General features: G+C 42.4%; 1 protein-coding gene across 3 annotated transcripts; it reads right to left on the reverse strand.

The window, feature by feature from the left end:
* Positions 1-3691: 3691 nt before the first annotated feature.
* On the reverse strand, positions 3692-22118 carry DHX8 (DEAH-box helicase 8). Of its 3 annotated transcripts, none has more exons than XR_012996904.1 (24): positions 21988-22118; positions 21484-21569; positions 20803-20875; positions 20282-20367; positions 19559-19668; positions 19139-19450; positions 18697-18841; positions 17926-18129; positions 17334-17421; positions 16888-16985; positions 16191-16338; positions 15607-15788; positions 14991-15185; positions 14602-14787; positions 13874-14084; positions 13359-13540; positions 12446-12586; positions 11996-12151; positions 11002-11139; positions 10447-10575; positions 9179-9375; positions 8847-9026; positions 7740-8291; positions 3692-3859 (listed from the first exon to the last, which is right to left on the reverse strand). XR_012996904.1 is itself a non-coding variant. In XM_076357069.1 (23 exons), exons 1-23 carry the CDS (start codon positions 22097-22099, stop codon positions 8072-8074), a joined length of 3579 nt encoding a protein of 1192 aa, XP_076213184.1. In that variant the 5' UTR covers positions 22100-22118; the 3' UTR covers positions 5739-8071. The 3 variants fall into 3 exon arrangements, 1 of the variants encoding a protein (XP_076213184.1); XR_012996903.1 differs by lacking the exon at positions 3692-3859 and adding an exon at positions 5739-6711; XM_076357069.1 differs by lacking the exon at positions 3692-3859 and having other exon boundaries at positions 5739-8291.
* Between the last annotated feature and the right edge of the window lie 399 nt (positions 22119-22517).

Raw genomic sequence — 22517 nt, forward strand, 5'->3', positions numbered from 1 at the left:
CCAGAGAGAAGATGTTTCAGCTTTGCTATCTAGTCACTCACATTCCTGTTCATACAGCAAAGTTGCAACAACTCTTGATACAAACAGCCCAGCTGTCTTTTCCTGAGTTTAATGCTTTTGGCACTTGAGTGGGGAGAAGTGCATGTTACTGTGTGACAGCATATACAGCCAGCGTAACACACCTTTAACTCAATATCCCTTCACCATACAAATTCACAGCTGAGCTTTGCTCTACATTAGGCAGGTAAGAAAGGTAAGAAATACATCATTCTTCTTCATGGAAAACCCTCTAAAGACAGGGTTCTGCTCATGACAAACAGTCTGACATCTGGATGCAAATATACCTAACATTCTCACACTTTAACCATTGTTTACTCATTATATTCAAGATTTATTCTAGTGGCTTATTCCTCAAGATGTGATGATGCTTTGGGACCAGCCAGAAATAAATTCTCAGCAGTCATTTCTTCCTAATGTATTTTTTTCTAGAATTATTTTCTTTCCGTGTGGTTGCTATTGTTGCAATGGCTTTGCCATTACTCCTGCTATATGAACAGTACAAAGCCCAGCAGGAAGCACCATAAATCTATTACCCAGAACATGATTCAAAGTTCCTTTCTGGTCAAGTAATTAACTTGTAACATTACAGCATGTCCCAGATGTACCCTTAGAGTGTACTGTCTAGGGCAAAGGAATTACCCCTAGTATTAACGGGTTGCCAAGCGGAGCTGTACTGTCTGATGCAATTTGCTGAGGCTAACCCAGGAAGTATTTCTATTACCAGATTCCATACCCTGAAATAAGTATGAATAGTGATAATGAAGAATAAGGACAGCAACAAATCTCACTTTATGGGTTGAGCACTGAACGGGAAGGCAAGAGAGTTATTAGAAAGCACATTCATGTTTTTCAGACTGTATACAACAGACACGGCTGATGTCATCTGGTTAGGCAAAGCCTTGACAATGTGCCTAGGGCCTACAGGCAGGTTGGAAGGGGCAATGCATCATTCCTAGCAGTCCTGAGAAGAGTGCCAGGATGAGAACTGCCAGGAACTAATTCTGGCCTGGCCAGGTCAAGACTCAAAAGCCACATGAACTGAGCAGTGTCACCTCAAAAGATGAGGAGAGCAGCAGATACCCTTTTGCCCCTTTGGTGCCATTCCTGTCCCACCACAGAGCCTGGTGGGAGCATCTAACTCCCTGTACCAGACAGACACACCCATGTACAGCATATTCTCATTCACACTTATTTAAAAGGCTCAGCAGAGCAAAGGAAACCAAAGCTGGCCATGGCCCCTCCTGGTCGGTATTTTTAACCTGAGCCCAAGAGGGACTTGTCTCCTTTGCAGCACTAAGCCTGTCAGTTACAGTGCGGGGTCAGCGTGTGGGACTCGCCAGCTCCCTGCTCTGGTGAGCCACAAACCTTTGGCTTTGCCACAGTTCAGCTTCCAGGAGGGAGATAAGCAGCTCCCACACAACCCTGTAAAACACTCCCATGGAGGTTTCCATAACAGAGTCTTAGGGAGAACTTGTGCTTGCTTTGCTCAGCATTCAAGCTTGGGGATGAGCAGTGTGTAGTTTACACCATTAAGTCAGCCACAGGGGAGCATAGGTAACTCCAAGGGCAATAACACCATGACATTTGACTCCTTGTAACATTTTATGGAGGTATAACACTCCTGAGAAGGACATTGGCATTAGTTTTGTTGATAGACTCAGGAGATTCATTCTGATAAATGAATCAGCCCTAACAACGCCTATACACATCTCTCCATCCTTCTCTGCATTTGAATCACAGCAACGTTGTAATCTACCACAACATTGGAAACCATTTTGCACAATGAATATTGATATCTCTGTACCTTGACGGCTGACACGTTGATGAGATGGCAGAGGGGGAAGTGCCCACCAGCATGCTGAACACGGAGGCAGAGAAGAGCAAAGCTGAACTCAATGGAGGCCTCAGCATGTTTCGCCTCAGCAGGAGACTACCATTCAGCTGACCCTGAGGGCAGTGTTTACTGCCCCAGAGCAGTATTCGCCCCTCAGGCTGGCAAAGACAGCACATTCCTCTCCCTGCAGCCAGGGAGGGCAGCCGTGCACAGCCCGCCTCTGCAGCCCACTCCTCTTTCTGAAGAACACATCAACAGATACCAGCCTATGTAGTTGTAAACTCCTCAAAGGCTTTCCTGTGTCTGGTCTATTAAGAAAGAGTAGCTGAACAAACATACTCCTTTGAACCGCAGAGAGTCACTGCTTAGTCAGGGCCTCTGCTTAGGAGATTAATAACCACTCTCTTGGCTGTTATGGAACTATGGACAGGTATCAGGTGAGAAAGCAAAGCAGTAGAAAAGGGAGGTATCTCAGGGGAGCTTATTAGCTGAAATAGCTAATGATACTTGAAGTGCCTCTGATGTTCTTGCTAAGCTGCTGCTTTGTGGCACCTGTTTCCATTTCCCTGAATTAGCTTCAAGCATGTTTTGAAGGCACTACCATTGCTGTCCTTTTTGCTTTGACTCAGAGACAGAAATGCAGATCCCCCTCTCAGTCAGGGTTACCCGGGCACGTCCCACTGGCTGACAATGCATCTACTAAACTGATTTCTACCTATTTGAAGATTTCCACGTAATTAAAGAGTCCTAATACAAATGAACTAAACTCCAGGAAGGGGAAGAATTATTGAAGGAAAAAATGCTTTTAAACAGTCCAGCAGATATGGTGTTTTAAAAGCATTTGCAAGAACACGTAACAGAAATTATGAAATCTGCCTACTTTTGTTAAGAGAAACATAGCAAGTGCAAACTGCACTAACATCTCAGCACAGGCTGAAGAGTGCCTATTCTGACCATTTATGTCTGTAGGGACCAAGAGACCTCACCAGCCTACAGAGTCCTTGGGAAGTCTCCCAGGCTCTGAATCTGGAGAGGTTTCCTCAGGGATTGTTCCTAGAGGAAGAGATCAGTCCACTCCCTTGCCAGGTCAGGGTCCATGCCAGCTGGAGACTGCTTCACCCCAGCTTGCCCTGATACCACCACCACCACCACCTTGGCCCGGCCCTGTGACATAAAGAACAGTGGTAGCAAGGTGCCTTTGGCTACCCCAGCTCAACACCAGCACTTTTAGCTGAATGTCACCCCCACTTCTCGACACACAACAAATACAGTCCCGAGTGCCTCGTACTCTATCAGCCACTGTCTGTCCTTTCATAGACCATACACTTGTCTGTGAGTAGCAAGGGCTCAGGAGCTGGTGGGGCCTGGGGAAGCATCCAGGTCAGAGGCTTGTGCTGCAACAGAACAGACTCTGCGCACTGCAGCAGGAGACAGCCCAGCAATGCTGCTTTGGCACTGTGTGCTAATCCAATGCTACCCAAGATACCCTGAGGTAGGGCATATTCTACCCTGACTGCCCCCGAATCCTAAGGCTAATTAAACACAGAAGAGACCCTAGAAACCCAACAACCCCCGAGACGAGACGCATAGAGAACAGCCTCCAGCCACTTCCCCTCTCAAACAGAAGGCAGGGGCTGGGAGCTTGGCTTTCTATACTGGCAGCAGCAGCCACCTGTGTGCCCTCAGGGCACTGATCAACACCTGTGTCACCCAGCAGGTCCTCAGCCCCTCACTGGCTCTGCTCAACTCTACTGTGTAAATGAGTGCTCCTTACCTCTGCTGCACAAGAGCTTGTTTGCAACACAGCATGTGTCCTCAGCACATGGCTTTCTCAGAGGGCAGGCTACCTCCAGTCATGTGGTTGATGACAGCTGGTGTTTTTCTGAACACCCTAAATCCTGGATGCAAAAGTGGCCAGGGAATTCCTGCTGATCCTGCTTCAGAGCAAAGCCGAGAGCTTCATGTCTGTAGAGAAGAGCTTGAACGTGAGTGCAGCCCAGAGAATGGAGGAGAGAAACACAGCATTCAAATTACTTAAGTAAAAAACCAAATCCACTCAGGGCCATGAGTCCACCTCAACTTTTCAGGGAGCCAGGCTTATGTATAGGGGGATAGGGCAGAGCAGAAGCTTCTACAACATGCATGTTTAAGTCCTAAATGGACATGGTAGAGAATTAACCAAAGGCAAGAGAGGCTTAAGAATTTATAAGGCTTCTCCCCACACCTCTGATAGATTTTCTTCAAGTTTAGGAAACAAAATCTAACACTGGATTTCCATCAACAGGCTTTTCAGACACTGTCACTGTGGCAGACCTAAATGGTAGAAACTAACATTCATATTCCAAAACACCCAGGATCTGTCACTGACTGAGTGTGATCCAGTTCACTTCCACCTCCTTGCCTTTTTTCTAGTAAAACTGAACTAATATTGAACTCAAATAGGAGATTTTTCTACACTCAACAAAAAAGTGCTACTTTCAGTGTAGCTTGCAGAGCAGAGCTGTGTTTGGACAGACCCACAGGCCTATCAGCTACAAGAAGTACAAGAATATTTTTGATCCAAATAAACCAGCATATCCAGATCAGTGCAGCCCCACTTCTCTTACCCTCTGGTGTATGGACAGACCAGCCAGAGGATTTATGCAAGTTACAGAACATACACGTACAAAACACATTTGCTAAAATCGGATACTCACTCACTGTATTCCCAGCTGGCTTGAAAGAACAATACATTCATAAATGAAAAATTCCATGAAACTGCTAATGGGTCAGAATCACAGCTTTCTGCAATTGTCACAGAAATCTCATGAAAACTGAATTACTAAAGAACAAAACCCCCATTGTGTAAGTAACACATTGCTGTCACACTGGCTCTGGTAACAAGCCCATTAATGAGGTTAAGGTAGTTACTATAACAGATGGAGCATGTGTGGGGCTGGCTGTAAAAAAATCATATTTATCTTTCTTGCATTAAGGGCAAAAGGTTGTTTTTGGATGCGTGTGTGTGGTGTGTACACATGAATGTGTGAGTATTCTTTTGCTGTGAATCCTTTGCTTGTGACAATCAGCGTGGAAATTGGCCTACGGCACATGCTGCTGGAATTTGGAGAGCAAACAATCCTTTGTCTCATTCAGAAAGATTCACATCTCCACAAGCAGAATGAGGTCCCCAGCTAGGTGAGGAACACCACATCAACCTCTGGGGAACCAGAGAGGGGGCAGGAACCAGCAATGCTTAGTCCATGCTACTTGCATTGTGTTCCACAAGCCACAATGTTGTTGAGGAGCAGAGAGGTTCACAGATGGCTTGGAATTCCTCAGAGGAACCACTCAGCACTTCACATTGCTCCTTGGTCTTCCAGGAGGAGGGGGGGAAAAAAGAAAAAAAAAAAAAAGCAACCATAGCTTGAGCCTTCATCTACACCCCCTCCACCCCCCTGAAGGCTGGTGCCATTTTGCCAGCCTCTTGTGGGAATGGCACTCATTATGATCCTTCAATTTATTCTTGCTTAGTTATTCTCACCCTGTCCATATCTGTTTTTCCCCTCTGTTCACTTGTAGCTAACTACTGTTAGTTTGTTCTCTGCCAGGTATAAAAATAACCCCAGTGCTTTGGCAGCCTAAGCTTTTCCCCTTAATTACAGCTGAAGCCTCCTTTCAACACCTTAACCAAACATTACTGGAAGAAGGGAGCCACCCAAGCCTGAGGGAGGGCCTTTCAGTGGCTGTATTTGCTGCTGTTGCTGGCAGTAATGAGATTGGAGATAGGGCAAGCTCATCTCCTCCCGGCACATTTATAGAAACTTCCACCCCACACTAGCAGAGTCTGCAGCACAAGACGTGCTAAAGGCAAGGAGGCTATTTATTGCTGACAAAGGCACGCACGCAAAGAGTGCACACACACACACACATACTTATATTACTCAGGAAATTTTCAGCAGTTATGCTAAACATAACACCTCCAAAAACATTCCAGACTAGACACATGGCCTCTGCTGGCAGAATTTTTGCCTTTAGGTAAGAAACTTGTGTTACCAGTTCTAGTGCATTAACTCAGTACAGTCAAAATGAACCAGAAGATCTACAATTTATACCATTTAAAATAATGCAGTTCATTTAGACAGAGGCAGGTTGGCAAGTGCTTACACAAGCACCTCACACTGGAGAGCTCAAGGAACACCTTCCCCAGCAAGGGGTTAAAATACCTATTCAGTTATGCAAGTGCTGCCAGAATAAAGCATTAAGTCTGTGGTTTTATCCTAGGATCAGGCAGCTTATTTTTAGGTTTTTACAGAAGATAAACCAAATAAAAACCACAAACAGTAGAAGACATTAGGATGTTATGCTCAGAAACCTCAGAGCAGTTAACAGGTTGATAAAACTTGCTTTAAAAAAAAAAAAATGTGTAAGTGGTTCAAGTTTGTAAGCCAGCATTCTTGTTTCACGGGCTAGTTTTGGATGTGGGGCATTCCCAAAGCAAGCAGATGAGGTCAACATGGAAAAGTTTCTGTAAATGAATTAAAGGATATTACTGAAAAAAATTACACCAAGGAAAGAAATAATACACACAAAACAGATGACAATTGTTCACTGAAAAAAAAAAAAAAAGAAAATTTCCTCTGTTGATGCATTTTCCCCTCCCATAGTTAGAAAGAGGCTACACTGGAGAAGCAAATACAAAATGAATTTGGAACAGAAATACCTCAAAGTATGCTGTACAACTGGGACTTCCACTGTGTACATTTTCTCTTTTCCATCTTTCATTTGACTTTTGAAAGTCAAGTGCCAATTTTCATAGAAAACAGCAACAGATGCAGCTGCAGAGTTCGTAGAAGGAAAATATGCTTGGAAGAGTATTCAATAGGACAACCTTCTCTGCCTAATGCCATAATGAAAAACACCTCCAAACTTACAAACTTTCTAATTCTATTTAACTTTATGAAGATGTAACACCATGGGAAAGCTCAGGGCATTTATACAATGTAATAAAACGGTATATACACAACATCCCTGCCCACCTTTGTACGTAGATACAGATTTCCAATATAGCTACTTTTTAGTGTGAAACATTCTTCAAATTCATTGAGTGTAAAACAACCAACTTCATTCTACTAATTTCAACAATAATTTTAGCAACTGTCCCAGCTTTGGGGAAAAAAAAAAAAATTGCGTCTGCAGCTATACAGTCAAATAAGTTTCGTCTGCTTGCAACAGAAAAAGTAATTTACAGATAGCTTCAGCATGACATAGCACACACTGGATAGCCAATTTCTTTTTAAACAAGGAACTGTTACACAATGTTTTACAGACATTTTAGCTGTAAGAGCATATGCTATTAAAAAAACCAGCAGTTGTGATGTCACCAAACATTTTAAGTGGAAATAGAACACATGACACATTGTATAGAAAGTCTAAACATCTGTAACCACTTACGTTCACAGACACAGCCGTGCTACAGAGTGGATGTGGTTAATTACCATTTGATATACTAGCCTTCAGCACACAGGAGATGGTGATGAAGGATAAGACTTGCAGTCTGACCTGTGCCATTGTCCAAGTATAACTGACATTCTAGCTGGGTTTCAAGGGATCTTTCCTGCCTTATCCCAAAGCCACAGATACTAAATATCTCACCACAGATGGCTTGCATAAAAGACAAATAGTTACACTGAACAGGAAAACGCATAAAATAAGAAAAATGGAGAACAAGCAGCTCCCAAAAAACAGCCACTGTCCAAGAGCATAAGTAGAAATAAATCCCTTTAGTAGGGTAAACAAACTATTCCAGCCTCTATTTGTCTGGTCATTCAGAACACAGGTTGATGAACTACTTTTTAATCATTACCTTTTTGTTGCTGTTCAGCTCAGTGCCCAGATTTCCGAGTCTTAGGTTTTGTCTCTTAAAAGGGGAATGACTAAGAAGTGCTTCAAGAACCATTTCTGAAATGATGCAACACGCTGAGGAGACCCAGGACATGTCATGCAGCTGTGGAATCTGAGGGGCAGCTGACATGAGCACATATCGCCCCCTTGTGCTTTTGCTCTGGAAATACTATTTTTTGTTCATTTTGTAGGTAAGCTTCAATTGAATGTCCTTTCTTTCAGGACACTTGCAACAGTGCAAGAATCACAGTCCCACAAATATAAAACCAGTAAGAGTCCACGAGGGAACTAGGCTCATCGCCGTCTGAACGCACGTGATATCCTCCAAGCATTGGGCTCCTCATAGCGATTGTACAGGGGTTCCAGCCGCTGCTGCTTTTTCTGTTTGCTCAGTTTGGTTGGATCAGAAACCTTGAAGAAAGCTGGTGCAAATTCCACCAGCCAGCGAGGATCAATAGTCGTCACTTCACGCATATATTCCTTGGTGGTCAGCACCAGTTCATGATACACCACCCTGTGAAAAGGGACAACAACTTTGGAAATCAGTTTTTCCAAACAAGAAGAGACAAGGCAAGGGCTGGAGTATCTAAGCTTGCCCCTTTATCTCTGTTTCACCCTCCTTCAGCATAAGGCTCCTTATAAGCCCCAACGCAGGCTGCAAAAGAACCATCCAGAAGAGCTATCTTCTTTTTCCTCTCCTACCTCACAACTACTCTTCAGCACAGAAGTACTTCATTCCATTTAAAACAATTTTCTCCCTCCCCGTTCCCTCCCTCCTTGTACTCCTCAACACTCAGCATTTTAAACTCACTTCCACAATACAGAAGCACGGAACTGCAGGCTTCTGGCCTGGTTCTTGGCTCAAAAAGTAAGTCTCATCTCTGCATAGGCACTAATTTTAGCAGCAGAAAGATCCAAAAGCAGACTTGAAACTTTTCTCACTCTGCTCATTGCTGAGGAATCAGCAGCCTATACTTTGATCTGTACTCCACAAATAGTGCACACCACAACCTTTTCAGTTATAAAGTCTGAACTGAAATAGAAAATTACATGATACTGCCTTCCTTACCATTCTGGCTGCCTGTTGAAGAGAGCACTGGATGGGTGGATATAGACTACTTGTTGGTCAATGAGTGTCCGATAACCTTCCTGGGGATCCTTCTTTGCTGCATTTCGGAAGAAGCCACTACAGATGGCCTTCTGGACTCGAACTGTTGCCTTCCCACAGGATACCACATCCAGCTTGTGCCTGCCAGACAAGAGTTAGAGAAAAAAAAAAAATTAGAGTTCTCCAGATTTGGGTGCAGCTACCAACATCAGATTAGCAAATTTTGTTTAGCTACTGCAGTGTAAGAACACTAAGAAAACAAAGTCACTACTTGTCCTTCTCGACATGCTCACCTGTCCATAATGCCCAACATCTGCTTGCGGATGTCCTGCGCCCTGCGTAAGGATCGGGCCTGGATAAAATTTTCATAGCACCAGGGATTTGAAAATTTATTATTCTTCCAGGAATTGTACACAGCCAGCAAAGTGAGGTGGTCACCTTCCGTCTGATGGAACTTGGCTTTCTTTTGATCAGCAAGTGCTTGTTTATCCTAACACATAAAATGTGTATCAATCAGGTATCTACATTGTAGATACAATCCTTGTGCAACATGAAGGCTCTTTATCACTCATACCATGACTTTTTAAGTCTACCAAAAAACAGATGATATAAGACTGAGAAGACAACACAAAATTTTGAGTGGTGAGTGACTAAGGACCAAGTGATGAGAATCTAAAGGTCACTGGGACTGCTCTCACTAAGCCAAAACTATGCCTGTATGAAAGAAAAGCCTAGAACCGTTCTCGCTAAAGAGAGACCTCATGTGGAGTCTCCTAAAGACTCTCCCGTGAGTGACAAGGACCTGACCAGAAAAGATGAAGAATTTTTTTTTTTTTTTTAAACTGATACTTCTTAGTTGATTTCAGTCCCTATTGTTGAAAGGACACTTCAAAGTAAACAGCCCATTTATACTGTAGGAAGTATATGCATGCATTGAACTAGCTAGTTTTTTATTGCTCTAGAAGCAACCCCAATTACTCATCAACAAAGGTGCTGAAGCAGTAGCTTTGACCCTGCTGACCTACTCACCTCTCCCCACTTCTCCAATCTGCAGATAAAACATTAATCAAATACTGTGGCTACACAGATCAAAATTGAAGTTTACAGACTAAACCGCAGCAGGCCATCATAATGAAGAAATAATGGATTCAAGAGGAGTCTGCTGTTGAGGAATCCTACCACAGCATAGTCTGCTGCTTGCCGATTTAAAAGAAATCGGCACAGGATAGGATTGCCATGAAGAAATACTTTCTGTGTATCTGAAAATGACAAAGCCATTCTGAAGTCTAGAGCTGGGACTGATTTGGTTTAGGGTTGTATGTGTTTACTGGGAAATGCAAAAGAGAATGTGACACTTCTAACTACCATCTTCCAAGAAACTACCAACATCCACAGCTACAGGGTGTTTAACCAAAAGGTACATCAGAAATGTAATGTATGAGCACAGTCTAACCAAGCTACAGGTTTATTCTGGCAAATATGCTCATTCTCTAACACCTGAGACAGGCACACAAAAAACACCCAGACTGTAACACTGCTGCTTCTTGGCTGCATTCCTTACCTTTGGCCTGTAGAACACATTCTGTACAGACAGCATGGACACTATTGTCAACATTTCCTCACTGCATCCCAGATGTACAGACATGATCAACATCTTACATAACATAGGCTCCAAGGGGAATTCTGCCATCTGCAAGAAACCTGTTTCAGGGTACCCTGCAACATCTTGGAAAAATGTTGAGTTCTCTCAGTGCAAAAGAGAGCAATGCCCTTTCTTCCGTGCTCCCTTTCCACAGCAGTGTGCTTTACCCAGAATAACTTTGCTCAACACGAAACAAATTATTTGTCTGTATTCACTACCACAAGAATATCCCAATACTTACAGGAAATTTTTAGACATTGATAGAAGTAACCTTATGAACAGGGAGAAGTAATAGCTGCTCCTTAAAAAGCAGAAGATACGTAACTATGGTAAGTGAAAAGCTACCAATAAAACAAAAGAATAATAGGAAAAGGAAACCAAGAGTGCTAGGCAAGTCCTTATACACCCACTCTCATGTCACCCCCTAAATACTTGCAACCCAGCCAGTGCTAAGTAGTATTCTATTTTGCCTACCCTGCGCCCAAGTCGAGTGAGCAGTCCCTCATCATCCAGAGCTCCTAGGGTGTACAGCTGCTCCATGGCAGTTATGAGAGTTTCCATTGGGGGAGCATCCATAAAGTCAAAGGACAGCAAATCATTGATGCCCATAGCCTGAACAGGGGGAGTGGAGAAAACCCAAGTTAAAACACTGAGAAGGAAGACACCAAACTCCAGCCAGAGATATACAACCATCAGACAATGAGGCACTAAAGAACTTTAAGCAACCCTAGCCTCATGTCCTTATCCTGACTGTAACCACAGTCACAAATTGTATTTCTGTATTTCTACACTTGAGATAATCCGCACTGGCCCATGGCTTTCACTCACCATTCAGTTTTCCAGTCTGTTTCTTTGTACTGTTCCATACATCTCTCAAGCAAGATGATTCAATTGAGGAGACGTGCAGGCTAAATGCTGGTTTTGAGGGCTTCCTGCCTTGTAAACTAGTGTGGCTTGACAGCTCCAATGGACACTAAATATATCTCCACCCTTCCCCTTGTTCCCAGAAAGGGGGAAAGGTAGCAGCTTCCCCAGCTACTATGTACTGGGTTAGATCCAGTTTGAGGACTCCCAGAGGGATGGTACACACTTAGAAGATGCATATGTTTGGAGATCAAAAACCACTCTAAAACAGTGTCTTACCTGTTAACAACACAAATGTACCTTACATAGGAAATGTGTACTGCCCCTAAGATTCCTGTTTCTCAAACCTCCTGCAATTAACTGTTCTGTGCAGCTGAGACTTGTAATTTAGGTGGATATTCAACATTAACCCTCAACAGAAAAATGCAGGAGCAAGCTCAGTGCCTGAGAATTGCATTTGATGCAGTCTCCCTTCCAAAATACCTCTGTTCACTAGAAGGATCTGAAATTACAGTAGTACTTCATGAGGCTCATAAAGGCAGAGACTCATTTATTGAAACGCTTATGATCATGTCAGCTTGCTACAAGTTGGTGAAATACCCACCTTCAGGGAAAGTACTGTACTGGCCAAATTTGTTCTCTGGATTTCAGGCACATTGGTGGTTAGCATTTCATCTCGATAAGCACGCTCTGTATATAACCTGTAGCATTTTCCTGGTCCTGTTCTCCCAGCCCTTCCTGCTCGCTGCTTTGCTTGAGCCTAAAGGTTAAAAGGCATCTCAGTGAACAGGTGTAAACAGGCACAGGTGAAAACAAGTAAAATAAAATGATTAATTATTCACAATTTTACTTGTATTAATATAAAGAGATTTCCAATACAACCCAGGAAAGTATGTATTCCTTAGGCACAGCCTCAAGAAGTCTCAAGGTGTTATCAAAAATGCGGTTTTATTATTGCCTCACTTTGCTTCCATGTGCTTGGACACCATATCATCAAGATACACATTACCAGCAGGGAAAAACAAACAAACAAAGTCAAACACAGAATGCCTACCTGTGAAATGGGTGTAACAACCAGCTGGTCAATTCCAGTCTTGGAGTTATAAACTTTCTGCTTCACAAAGCCAGGATCGACTACGTAATATATTCCATCAATAGTCAAAGATGTCTCAGCAATGTTAGTGGCAATGACAACCTGCAAATAACAGTTTGATTCAGTACCAGTTCTGTCTCTGGTTGCCAAGCCAACCCATGCTGCCTAATTTAAACAATCCATTCTAGATGATACAAGCAGTTTGTTATTAATGCAACTACTATCATTTAACATCGAAAGGAGAAATGTGTTCACAGAGAAACAGAAAGAAGTGTTATCTACAGTCAAAGATGGACAGGTTTTAAGTATCTACATTTGTTTTAGATTTGGGCAATATGGGAAAAGAGCATGATAAATTTCATAATTAAAAGCAAGTGAAAGAGCATTATAAGTTTGTAGGCAGACTGCACTGACTTCAGGAAGAATTTTTGCCTATCACTCAAACACAGTCTATGTTTAGAGAAGAATCTTCCAGAGAATCTCTCTCTAGATATTCATTAGCTGTTTGGTAGGAAATTTACATCCAACAGGAATTGCATTTAGACTTCACTGAAGTTAATATCCTTTAAAGGCAGCATTAAAAAACACACCAAGAATATCCCACACAGAGGTTTGCTACACCAGATGTTTTTATATACATTTTCAAAGGCTTAAATAACATGTATAGGCACGTATCCAACCAAAAACGTGCTCTAAGCTACATATAAGCCACCCTTTCTCCAAAACTACATCATTTTCTCTGAAGTTGTAACTAACAGAATCAGAAGTGCTAAAGAAAAAAAAAAAAGAAAAAAAGATGTATGGTTAGCAGTGTAATACACCCCACTATTAAAATGTATCAGGAGAAGATGAAGCCACACTTAGCTGAAATTACCTTTCTGCTTCCTGGTGGGGCTGGGTCAAAGATCCTGGTTTGCATTTCACTGGGTAAAGCTGAATATACTGGTAGGATAATTAACTCTGGAACGTCAGGTCCTAGAGATTTCATCCTCTCATAGAGGATTTCACAGGCAGTGTCAATCTCTTCCTGACCAGTTAGAAACACCAAAATGTCACCTACACAGGAAGTAAATTAAAACATCCACAGACTCAATTCTGTTCAGTATAACTCCCGCATTACCACATTTCCATCCCGCACTTTTTCCATTTAAAGCAGAGGATCCCCAACTTTTGCTAGCCCCTGGGCAACAACTCTTAGCCAGAAGCAACATACTTCAGTCTTTCACCCAACTTTTTCAGCATTTTATTTACGTATTTGCAAACAACAGAGGATAGTGCTGAGAGCATTTTGCTCATGTTACTAATACATGACCCATGACTTACAGAAAGACCTTGCTCATAGGTATTAGTCCTTGAATCACCAATCACCCTAGACCATTCTCCACTCACCTGGTGGCTCTGTTAAGTGGATCTGCATTACTGTAATCAGACTGGCATCCAGATAATCTGTCTCTGGCTCTTTTGTGTACAGAATTTCTACTGGGTATGTTCTGCCAGGAATTGTGAAGATTGGAGCTTCGTAGAAATACTGAGAGAATTTCACAGCATCCAGCGTTGCTGACGTCACTATCAACTTCATATCCTGCCGTTTCTGCACTGTCTATAGACAGTGGATAGAAAGTTCTCCAGTCATTTATTGCCTTTGGGACTATTAACACATGGCACTTGACTTAAGTCAGAGAAATATGACCAGTAATATCAGGCATTTTGATGTCTGAGTAGAGGGGCAGCATCAGTTCATTCCAGTATCCAGAATTTCAAACAATTTACCGCTAAGGTCACATTTCAAACCTTTCTTAGCAGCACCTATCACAGAAAGCCTTTGTCAGAGAAGGAAGAGCAAAGCAAGAACACTCCTCTACTCATCCATCGTTATGAGCATCCTGGACTGCCAATTCTCATTGTTACTGCTGAATTTTGCTTGCTTTGTCTTCACACAGAGGCTCATCTTACGAAAATTTGGACTACAAACCCTTAGGAGCATTTGCTTTGCTTCAGAAGAGACTCTTAGAGCACATGAATGAACATGATTTGTGTGACCTTGCCTTTCCCTGTGCGTTCCTACCCATATGTAGGACAGAGGACATTAAAGCAATAAAAATCAAATGCTACATTACCTTCTTCAGGAGTCCAAAGAGCACATCTGTATGTATGGTCCTCTCATGGGCTTCATCCAGCATGATAATGGCATACTGAGTCAGATCAGGATCTATCAAGCACTCCCTGAGTAACATACCATCTGTCATGTATTTGATAACAGTTTCAGGGCTAGTGCAGTCTTCAAATCGAATGGTGTAGCCAACCTAGAAAGAAGAGTTGCACAGAAACTGAAGCTACAGAATTAAGTTATTAGCACCATAAATTCCCAGTTTGATTATTCTGCAAGGTCATTTTAAAGCCTACAAGGGAACAGACACATGGACACACAAGCAAACTAGCTCCAGTACTGATTCTTCCTACTTTTCCTCATGCTTATTTTGGCATGTTCTTCAGCATGGAAATTCACCTCTTGTCCCAAGCAGCAACCAAATTCCTCCGACACCCTCTTCGCAACAGACATTGCAGCCACTCTGCGAGGCTGAGTACATCCAATCTTTCCTCTTGATGTATATCCTGCCTCAGCCAGGTATTGGGTAATCTGTGTTGTTTTCCCAGATCCTGTCTCTCCAATAACAATCAGAATCTGGTTGTCATGCACAGCCTAGAAAAGGTCATAATAGATACACTTGTCAAAATTTAAAAACAAAAAGCAAACAAAACAAACAAAAAAATCAATACAGTATATCTTGGACTAGGCTGAGCACCTACTGCTCTTGCTCCAGCTGAACCAGACCAAAAATCATACAAGTGTTCTTACTGATCAAGTCAGCAAACTGCTTAACCATTTATCTGACTCATCCCTTGCCGACATGATCCTAGTTTCAATTTTGACTTACGTCAATAAATATCTGGAGCTTTACTAAAATATATAGATATATATAATCCTTTAAAATAATTATTCTGAACTACAGTTCTGCACTTAAAATTATCAACTGGCTATTCACCTGCCAACAAGCTAAACCAAGAATATTTATTTTGAATTATTGCTTGCTCAAACAAGAATACCATTTCAAGAGTCTTACTTGTATCAGCTGCTCCTTCAGTCTGAAGATTGGGAGACTCTCTCTCTGCTCAATGATGGAAAGCTGGGTCTTCTTACCATAAGAAGCTTTGTTGCCACCAAATGCATGTTTCTTCCACTCTGGGATATCATTGGGCATCATCCCAATACCTCGCATGTTTGCAGCTATTTGTCTTCCATCCACTAGAAAAGAAACAAATTTCACCATTACATTTAGATTCACACAGTACAGACCCTGACAATCCTGCTCCTATTGTTCCATCATCCATGCCTTCTATACTTGTGTTTTTAAGTATTTTTAAAGTTCCTACATGTATACCCCCACTATCGCATTAATTTCCATGTAAAAAATTGCTTCACCATCTACCACACCTTTTAGTAATGCATGCTTGGTAGATAGCAGGATATACCTGTACATTTCCCTTGACATTCCTATTTCCACTTCAGTGGAAAAGCATTTCTTCTTTGCCTCACTTTTAAAGTGAGGCAGACAAACACAATATCAAGAAATTGCTCCTGGGTTGCTCAACTATTACAAAAAAAAGAAAAAAGGCACAGTTCACACTTAGATGTGTTCAGAGATACCATCAGGGAGAGGATCCACCCAGTGTGTGTTGAGTCCCATGGGGATAGAATCCATCTCTGCTTCTCTCTGGGCTTGTTTAAGTTCTCGTCTTTCTTTAGCCAAAGCACTCTGCATCATTGCAGCCTGGGACAAGGATCCATCTGGATTCTGGAAAGCAAGAAAAAAGTTAAGATTTCAAGCACTCCCAATCCTTCAACTTCAATTATCTCTGTCGCCACTGTCCTTTAGAAGCCTCTTCTGAAGATGCTTTAGAAGATGTTAACATTTTATCTATTTGAGTTTCAGGATATTTCCATTAGCCCAGCCTCATGAACTTCCGTGGTCATGACTAATATGGAGTATCCCTACACTGTTCAGTCAGAAGGATTATGGGCACAACCAGTGAAAAATAAGTATTTCTCTACCACTTTCTACTTTCAAAAGGTAAGAAAAAGCCGAACAGAGAAAGTATGTTCTAACACACTTATGTGAAATGGTTGCTGCTGCAGGCTAATGCACATTTCGGTTCTATTATTCCACTTCACTATCACCAGTTAAGCAAGAAACCGGCTTTGTAAGTAAAGAAAGGATCTTCAGTTCAGCGGTAATGTTTTTCAGGGCTCTCAGTAATGTCCAGGTGGAAAAGTGGTTGTTAAATTCCCAAATGTTTATTTAATTAAATCAAGTATATCGGTTTTAGTCCTGGAAATCTCGTACCTTTACTATTTTGATGGGACTCATATCCATGCTCTGTTTAGTATGACCTCGAAGGAACGGTGGCTCTTCTTCAACTAACTCAATCTCAAGGTCCTCATCTAAAATCCACAAGTGACAATTTTTATAGAAAAGTTAAACATCTCCTTTCAGGTACATAAAAGTACCTCTTCAAACAGTGCTTCCTGTGTATTCTTATATTGTATGCATTATGATGTAATTAGATAGTTTTAGAAGTGAAAACACCACAAATAAAAAGAATGCATAGACAAGGCACATCCAAATGTCACTAATAATAAGGCCAGAGCAACCCTAGTTCCAAATGTTTAAGATGACAGCAAATTGTGAGATGCTTCACATCCACTTATATCATCATCTCTTTTTGAATCAAAACATGTCCAGAAACACAAGGAATTTACAACAACAGTAAGACTACTTGGAAATACTACCTTCTTCATCATCAACTTTAGGAAGAATCCCAGTCTCCTCATCAAAGTCAGGAAACTCTTCCTTGGAAAGCACGTTAGCTGCAATCATCTGGGAACAGAATGAATACAACATTAATTTGTCCCCATGAATGAAGACAACTCACGCCTACGAGGTCTCAGTTTTAATGCTATTGCCAGACTTGTAAAACAGGAACAAAGGAACGTTGTGATTTCAGAACAAGGGAATGGTCCTACATTCTGGCATGCGTCTCCCCAAGTCATCCAGTCTCTGAGCAAATAGTCCTTTTGTTATTCTAAATACCATCAGTGTGAGACAGCTGGCTTATGCATGGCAGGACTGCACTGATAATCAAATACCACCTAAGTGTTGCTGGATAAAGATCATGATTCCCCAGGTCAGAGTGATCTCTGGAGGTTGCCTGGTCCAACCTCCTGCTCAAAGCAGGGCTAACTTCATAGTTAGAACTAAGCTAGAAGTCAGCAATTTAGAAGGAATAAGTTACACAAACAATCAAGGAGCTGTATTCTAGTTCATGAAACTCCCTAGCAATTTTACTGACTGACACCCTATTTCCCTGAATACAAAACACACCTGTTTTATTTCCCATTTCTCTGGGTCTGAAATTCGGGTGAGGCGTTTCCGTTCAAGGCTATCATCCTCCACCTCCGGGGCATTCACCAGGGACAGGTGACTGGGTCTGTCTGGGTTTCTCATAGAGGTTTCTTCATTGGTTTCTCCAACCAGGTTTCTCCTTCGGTTTGGGTTCAAGTCTTCCCCAGTGTCTTGATCAACATCCTACATTAGATTGATTAATCAATCAGCTCTACGTATATTGAACTTCTCCTTATCTATTAAGATGGGTGCTTCCTCTAACACAAGAGAAAAAGCAGAGTACGTTTCTCAGAGAGACTACTGCCAACAACAGCCCATACACAGAAAATGCTATTTTGCGTGCTTTTTTTTTTTTTTTGCTGGTTTTGTGAGGCAGGTACACCCCAAGGCCTGGAACACCCTACTCTGCCTTGGCAATGGCAGCGCTTTCATTTAAAATGAAATGATTCTCTCATACTGAAAAAGGAAGACAAACATAGCAACAGCTTGAGGTTTACCTTGTCACTTAGCTAACACATCAAGTCAAACAATTGTTAGGAACGTCACATCAAAAACAAGAACCTACAGAAAATGAGTAAAAAGTAATAGGCCACTTAAACACAGAACAGTAACTCAATTTTTTTAACTCCCCCTTGAAGCGTTATGTATTCATTTTCATCAAAAAGAGCAAAAAATAGCAAAAAAGGCATAATCTTTAAAAATGTTGGCGCCACAAACTCTATTATAAGCACTACAGAATGTCTTCCATACCTTCATGCTCAGGCTGGTTTTGGATCCAGTAAAGGATAACACTTTGACTTTTACTCTTTGTCCTTTGCTCACAACGTCAGCAACATTGGCAACCCGTCCTTCTCTTCGAAGCTCTGAGATGTGAACCAAGCCCTCCCAACGCTTCCTGTAGGTGAAACAGAGGGGCATGAGATGTTGCATGTTATTACTCCGACAAGTCCTTCAGATCATTCAGTCTGGATTAAAATATTTTGTTGTCAACTGATTGTTTCTGTACGTTCATAAACTGTTTTTCACAAGGAGAACGTTCTCTGCTGTCGAATTTAATTTTCTGAAACAGACCTTCATTTCGGCATCAAAACCCAGCATACCTTACTGTAGCCTCATAACCTCTTTAAGATACTAGCAGAAAAGAGAACTCAGATGGAATAGTACCAGATTTATTGTGAACATCAGAAGGTACCTTAGTCCCTCCAGCTGCACAAAGCATCCAAATTGCATTATACTTGTGACTTTGCCATTGTAAATGTCTCCAATGGAAGGCTCCTCAGGTGGTGGACGGTCTATGTGCTTGTCTCTCCATCTCTCACTGCTCTTCTCGACGTACTTCTCTCGATCCTTACGGTCCCTACTGGGACTTTGACTTCTGCTCCTTGACCGGTATCTGGATTTTCCCCTGTTCTTATCCCGAGTCCTAGAACGAGACCTAGAACGAGATCTGTGCCTTCGTTTCCTGTCCCTGCTACGACTTCGGCTCTTCCTCTTTTTCTTTGCCCTAACAAACAAACATTACATATTTGCAGTGAGATTCCACATAAGAACAGAGCGAGCAGGCAATACCAACTGCCAATACCCATCCCCCAAAGACACACCAGAAACCTACCGGTGGTCACTATTCCTTTGCCTGCCTTGCCTGTCTGCACTAGGCATTAGAGCTTCAAGTTCTTTAAGTGCATCAGCTGCCACTTTCACATCATCTTCATCCAGCATATTCTGCAAGAACAGAGAACTATTCTGTAAGAAGGCTGATAAAAAGTCTGTCACAGAGAATTAATCTACAGAAAGGATAATCGCATGCATATCTATTTAGAAGGAATGTAAGATAAAGATCAGACAGAATACGTGATATAGGGGGGAAAAAAAGTAACAAAAAGTTACCGCCCTATTTTGCCACAATATTGAGACAATTCTGCTTTTGTATAAGACAGCTTCATTTCAACACCTCAAATTATTACAGAAATATAAAATGCAAGTCCCTCGTAGCACCTGAATGTCTAATATTTTTCTCTAGTTTGTAATCCATCATTACTTTGAACATTATGTAAGAAAGGCCAGGCCACAAGTTTCGTGTCACAGAATCTTCCAGGTATTCTGCAAAACAGTATCAATGTGGCAATTGCTTAACAGCTATTCCTGATAACTATGTGCAATAATACCAGCCTTCTGCTGCTTTTACATTTAATTTCTCATAGTCCACTTTTATCTATACATTAGGAGGAGACACTCAAATTAACATGAAAAAAAACTTGAAACTAAAGAGAAATAGGGAAAAAAAAAAATTATGTTTTCACATACTTACAAAAGAAATCTGAAATTATGACCTTACCCTGATGTTAGGATTGTCTGGCCTGCAAAGGGCTGGAAACAATTCCTTCAACTTTTCCTTCTCCGATTTGGGTTTGACAACTGCCTCTGATTTTGAGATTTAAAACAAAAAACAAACAAAAAACCCAAAACTTAGAAGAGCTAGAACGATTCACTCTTTTCTGTAATTGAATATAAAGTTTAACTTTCATCTGAATACAAAGATTGATACAGATTTTAGAGATTCAATTTAAAGATTACAATGTTACTTTCCTACAAATAAAATTCTGACTATTAGTGAATCTGTGAAATACATACTCTAAATAGTGCACTCAGTATGTTTTTAGTGCCTAAACAGCTTTGCTAACCTACCACTAACAACAGCGAGACTCCCACTGCAACAATAAGATACAAACTCTTGCCTTACAAGACCAGAACAATAACTACATCAATCTTACTAAACAAGGCCAAAAACTACAAAAGACTAAGAGTTTTGGTTTTCTTTTTACACTGAACTGATAACAGGGACAAGATTATGCGTACCTTTGCTCGTAGATGGCTTTGGTGGAGGCCGCATTGTCTGTATGAGACGGAGCAAGTTACTGATAAGGGAATCCTGAAAAATTTAATAAAATACTTTAAGAAATTACTGCAATGCTGTTTTTTATTATTAGAAGAAGGCACAAGTGAGGGCTTTCCTAGTGGGACAAAAAAAAGCTCAATTCTGAAGATGCAGGTTCATTTTTGGAAAGTGTCACTAGACTTCATGTACATCCTGAAAAGATATAGTAAGTTGAATCTGAAAATGATTATGATATTCCATTTAAGTGACTTTTCTACTTGTCATTTTTAATCACCTATTTAATCCAAGTACAGTTATTTCTGGGGAACTCATGAACACAGCATCTAAGTATCATAAAAAGACTTACAGCAGCATTTACCTTCGTGAAAAGTCTTTTCTTCCATATTTTATATGCTCAGTGAGATAATAAGCAGTTCGAGTCCTCAGAAGGATGCTTTGCAAAAACTACAGAAGTTTTTAAAAAGGAGGAGGGAGGGGGAGGCTTGACTTGATGAGACAGGAATACTCAAAAGCTAATTAGTGCATAGTTTTCCAATTGAAGAAAACCAATAATCACTCCTTGCACTTCTCTCTCAAAACCAAAAAGCTCTATGAAATACACCAGGACAAGAACACGTAAATAACATTCAGATCTGACTTACAGTGAACTCAGCACCATTCTTTAGAAGAACTGCTTTAAACGTCTCAAACGTAGTATTTTTCTCAGCAAGACTTATCACAAACTCGGCTGCGAAGAAAAAGCAGAAAGTAGATTAGAACAAATAATTAAAAGGCAGTACAAGCACTTCGTATTTGGATAAAAGCCGTTCTCCCGGCAGCGCGGTGACCAGCTAGGTCTGCCTACCTACGGAAAAGCTGCCACGCTGCTCGCAATAGTCGCGGCGTCGCCTCCCAGCCCTTTCGTAGGAGCCCAGATCGAAGCGCGCTCGCGACAAGTTTTTTTTGAAGAAAAATCATGGGGTTTTTTCTGAATTCGGAAAGCCCCTCCGCAAAACGCGTCCCGGCCGACAGGAACGGCCCCAACAGCCCTTCCCATAGCTGCCGTCGGGCCCCTGACGCGACAGACACCGAGCCGCGCTCGCCACGGGGATCCCCAAAGGCCCTGCCCAACGGCCCAACCCCCGGCTGAGGCCCGCCTGACTCACCCAGGTCCTTGTCGTTGATGCCCAGGTGGTTGTCCAGCTCGGTGCAGACCTTGGAGACTAGCGACAAGTACTCGAGCTTCGCGAGCTCCTCCAGAGCCGCCAGATCCGCCATGATTCCGCCCCCATCCACGCACGCGCACACCCGACACCACTTCCGCGTCCGGGGCGCGACGGAAGCGGTGCGGTGACGGCGCGGGAGTCGCGCCGGCACCGATCATAGAGAGGGCGGAGACTCGCGGCCGGGGCCAGTCTACGACACCGGCTTTGTGATTTACGGCGGGGGTGAGGGCGGGAGGAGGCCGCGCCCGCTCGGCTCCCCCCGCCGAGGGCGCGCAGCCGGGCCAGCCCGGGCGAAGAGCTCACCGCAAGAAAACCGGCAGGGCGGCCGGGGAGGGTCGCAAGGACGTGGGCAAGGAGAGCGGGCTGCAGCCATGGAGGCTTTCCAGCTCGCACGCAGAGTGAGCTGCTTTTTTCCCACTGGGATGCTTGCACCCACGTGTGCCGAGCGCACAGCTGGCCACAGCTGTCTG

This window comes from Aptenodytes patagonicus, chromosome 20 (genome assembly GCF_965638725.1).
Source record: "Aptenodytes patagonicus chromosome 20, bAptPat1.pri.cur, whole genome shotgun sequence".
NCBI lineage: Eukaryota > Metazoa > Chordata > Aves > Sphenisciformes > Spheniscidae > Aptenodytes > Aptenodytes patagonicus.